Source organism: Oryx dammah, unplaced genomic scaffold, assembly GCF_014754425.2.
Source record: "Oryx dammah isolate SB20612 unplaced genomic scaffold, SCBI_Odam_1.1 HiC_scaffold_18, whole genome shotgun sequence".
Taxonomy (NCBI): domain Eukaryota; kingdom Metazoa; phylum Chordata; class Mammalia; order Artiodactyla; family Bovidae; genus Oryx; species Oryx dammah.
The window spans coordinates 88,256,953-88,261,121 of NW_024070202.1; the positions used below are offsets into that span (position 1 = coordinate 88,256,953).

Here is a 4,169-nt window from a genome sequence, read left to right on the forward strand (position 1 = left end):
ACAACAACAACAACAATAAAAATAGTAGTTTTTTAAAAGGAAAATTAGTGACCTGTTTTGTGTAAAGGGCCAGATAGTAATTACTTTAGGCTTTGTGCTTCATAGAGTCTTTGTCATAACTATCCAACTATGTTGTGGGAGAAAATATAGTCAAGGACAGTACGTAAACCAACGAGCAGAGTTGTTTTTAATAAAACTTTGTTTACAAAAATAGACGGTAGAACAGATCTGTCCCATAAGCCATAGCCAGCTCCTGTTTAAAGAAATTTTCAAAAAATGCTTACCAGATTTCCTTTGTCGTCGTCCCAACAAGTCTGTAACTGCTTTTCGGAATTTTTTTGCCTCTTCTTCATTGGCAAAATTAAGAGCAACTTGACAGGTCTGAAATATTTTCAACAGAAAAGGTAAACAACAAAACCCATAAATTTAGCTTTATTTAAGTTAATAACCAACAAAAGTACATTTCTGAAGAAAGCAAGCTTCACTTTACTAGCACACAAGAACTTACTTTATCACTTGAATAATTTAAGAAGGCAAAAAGCATGGAGAAGGTAGAGTAAAAGACTACTATTATGTTACAGTAGACACGCAAATGTTAAACTGGTACTTCATCTTCAATAAAAAAAAAAGAGTGAAAAGAATTTGATCCTTCAATAGATCTCTGTAAACATTTGGATTTGAAAAGGCAAACACTAGAAACACTGATCAAATGCAGATCAACTCTTTCTTTTTTATGATTTTATTTTGCAGCTTAATTATAGGTATTCACATACATTATTAAAAGTGTGAGAACACACTGACATTATTATGGCATTTAGTCAACTTTTATATATGTACATATATTTACATACAATGAAGAAAAATGTGAAAAATAACAAAGAAAGAAGAAAATACATTTTGAAAAGACAGATATATCATATAATCCAACCTTTTATTGTAGAAAATCTAGGAAATACAAATATGAAAACAAAGAATATTAAAGTCACTCATCATCTAGTCCTCCCTCAGACAACTCCTGTGAGTATACAGTACAAAAATCATTCTAACATTGTCCCCCAGTATGTTGCTGTTGTTGCCATTGTTTAGTTGCTAAGTTGTGTCCATCTCTTTTGTGACTGCATGGGCTGCAGCCCTCCAGGCTCCTCTGTCCACGGAATTTCCCAAACAAGAATACTGGAGTGGGTTGCTATTTCCTTCTCCGGGGGATCTGCCCAACCCAGGGGTTGAACCCGCATCTCCTGCAGTGCAGGTGGATTCTTTACCCCTGACCTACCAAAGAAGTCCTGTTCCCAGGTACAGGCAATAAATTTTTAAAATTCTGTTTCCCCTGTCTCACTTTCCCTGGTGAGTCAGATAGTAAAGAATCTGACTGCAATGCGGGAGAACTGGATTCGATCCCTGAGTCAGGAAGATCCCCTGGAGAAGGGAATGGCTACCCACTCCCTTTCTTTCCTGGAGAATCCATGGAAAGAGAAGCCTGGTGGGCTACTGTCCATGGGGTTGCGAAGAGTTGGAGAGAAGTGAACAGCTAACACTACTGTATTTTAGTACTCTTCTAGGTCATGAACTATTCTTTCACGAAATAATTTGTATGGCAATATAATCTTCAATATTTAAAAGTTGCCATGGATTAGGGATTTCATTTTTATAGACAGGAAAACTAAAATTCAGAGGGTTAAACTATTTGTCCAAAATCACACAGACAGGTTAAAACTATATGCCTAAAGACAGAGAAGATGAAAAAGAAACCTCTTTTCCACATGCCAAATTATATTTACATTCCTCTCAGAAACCTTTTTTTTTTTTTCCCTTAAAATCTTAGCCATTGCTTCCTATTAAGGCGTAATATCTGTGACTAGGCTTTTAAAAGTAAAATTCCTTACATTTTATACAATGGATTTACACAAAAAACACATACTTTCCACAGACAAATGTAAACAAAATTACACTAAGCTAGGAAATAAAGGAAATATGACTTACATCTCCAGCAAAGGTATGAAAATATCCTCTAGGACTATTATATACAAAGTTATTGTATAGCTCTTGTTCCCACAATAGTTTCCCATCCTATAAAAAAAACAAAAGTTGAAGTAAGAGTTACCAATAAGAAAACCTCTAGGAATAAAAAAGAAAGGAACAAAAATAAAGGAGATGACTCATATTAGGGCACTGTTTATATTAACAGCCTTTACACACAGAGCACATATATGTACACATAAATGACACATAAATAACATATAAATAATACACACATAAATAACATATCACATAATTTAATAAGTAGCAACAAAACAGTAAATATTGGATAATGTTTCTTTCATAAAAACTACACACCAAGTGAGCTGAACTCAGTATGCTAAGATATAATCTTGTTAGCCAAGCATTTCCAAATATATACTTGGTCAAATACATATCTAGAACAATTACTAGATCATCAATGTTGAAAGTGGTAAGATTCTTTTGTACATGTACTGATTATCAAAGCATAGTTCTATCAGCAGTATTTAGAGTGTACACTATCAAATATTATTCGATTTCATCCTCTTTTCCTCAATTCTGTAGACATTGAGAGGGTCAAATACGCCTTCTCTGTACTGTTCATTAACAATCTTTGAATTTCTAACTTTTGCAGAGTGGTCTCCTAATTAATTATCATGAATTCTCTAAAATTAATTCTGATTAATTAATTCTCCAAAAGAATTGATGCTTTTGAACTGTGGTGTTAGAGAAGACTCTTGAGAGTCCCATGGACAGCAAGGAGAACAAACCAGTCAATCCTAAAGGAAATCAGTCCTGAATATTCATTGGAAAGACTGATGCTGAAGCTGCAATACTCTGGCCACCTAATGAGAAGAACTGACTCACTGGAAAAGACCTCGATGCTGGGAAAGATTGAAGGCAGGAGAAGGGGAAGACAAAGGATGAGATGGTTGGATGGCAACACCGACTTAATGGACATGAGTTTGAGCAAGCTCTGGGAGTTGGTGATGGACAGGAAAGCCTGGCGTGCTGCAGTCCATGGGGTCACATTCAGACACGACTGAGGGACTTAACTGAACTCCTAATTAAACACTGGGAGAAGTACTATCAATCATGAGCAGAAAGAGAATGATGATTAAAGTGTACAAGGTTAAACTATGGTTAAGGGATCCATGAGTGACTGTCATATCGATAGCCCTAGTACAAGAAATATAATTAACCTTAATACTAAATGTGGCTAATTGTAATATTTAGCAATGGTTATCTATAATTGGAGATGATTGGTTAGGGAAATATAATCACAACCCTATTCTGAAATGCAAGGTTCCACCTAGACCACCAATTCAAAAATATTTTAAAATGCTGTACACATGTAATGGGGCTTCCCTCATAGCTCAGTCGATAAAGAATCTGCCTGCAATGCAGGAGACCTGGGTTCAATTCTGGGGTCGGGAAGATCTCCTGGAGAAAGAAATGGCAACCCACTCCAGTATTCTTGCCTGGATAATTCCATGGACAGAGGGGCCTAATGGTCTGTAGTCCATGGGGTCGCACAGAGTTGGACATGATTTAGCGACTCAACCACCACCACACATATTATGACCTTTATAATGGAATCTCCTTCTTCTCCTTGGAGTTCTATGTATATCTGCTTTCTAAATAGTGCTTCTCCTTGCTGATGAGAAAAGGACTTAAGAGTGTCTTTTAAACTATGCATCTGTTCCCCACCCCCAGAATCGCTTCCATGGTTGAACTCCTGTTAGTAACAGGAGTACACCACATCTCTCAGCTGTCTTGAAGTATGTGAAATGCGTGTTACAAATTAACTAATTTACAAAGGGCAGTGACTTAAACTTACTTACTCTCAGGGAAATACTCTGCAACAGATCCAGATGGTCAGTGCACTTTACAAATAAATAAGCCGAAGCCCAGAAAAGTAAAGCAGTTTGATTACACCCTATTTAATTGTAAGTACTGTCCGGAAGTTCAAAGTTAGTTTTATTTTTTTTGTAACTACAACCCTATTATACTTATTGCCACACATAAATATTAAGTAAGGAGGCTTACCCACAGAAAAGATTTTAAAAGATAAACAGAGACTTCACCTCAGCAAAAAGATGATTTTTACAGTGACTATCATAGATAAGTTCCTGACAAAGGGCATCCAATCTAAGACAAGGTGGATTTAC

The 4,169-nt window shown here is 36.1% G+C and overlaps 1 protein-coding gene across 2 annotated transcripts in view; it reads right to left on the reverse strand.

Annotated features, from left to right (window-relative positions):
• Positions 1–4,169, reverse strand: part of WASL (WASP like actin nucleation promoting factor) — an 84,224-nt gene that overhangs the window by 34,415 nt on the left and 45,640 nt on the right. For both annotated transcript variants that reach the window (XM_040259558.1, XM_040259557.1), the window contains exons 3-4: positions 1,981–2,067; positions 285–381 (exon numbers count right to left, since the gene is read on the reverse strand). In XM_040259558.1, the coding sequence (XP_040115492.1) occupies positions 285–381; positions 1,981–2,067 (184 nt within the window). The remainder of the gene's footprint in view (positions 1–284; positions 382–1,980; positions 2,068–4,169) is intronic.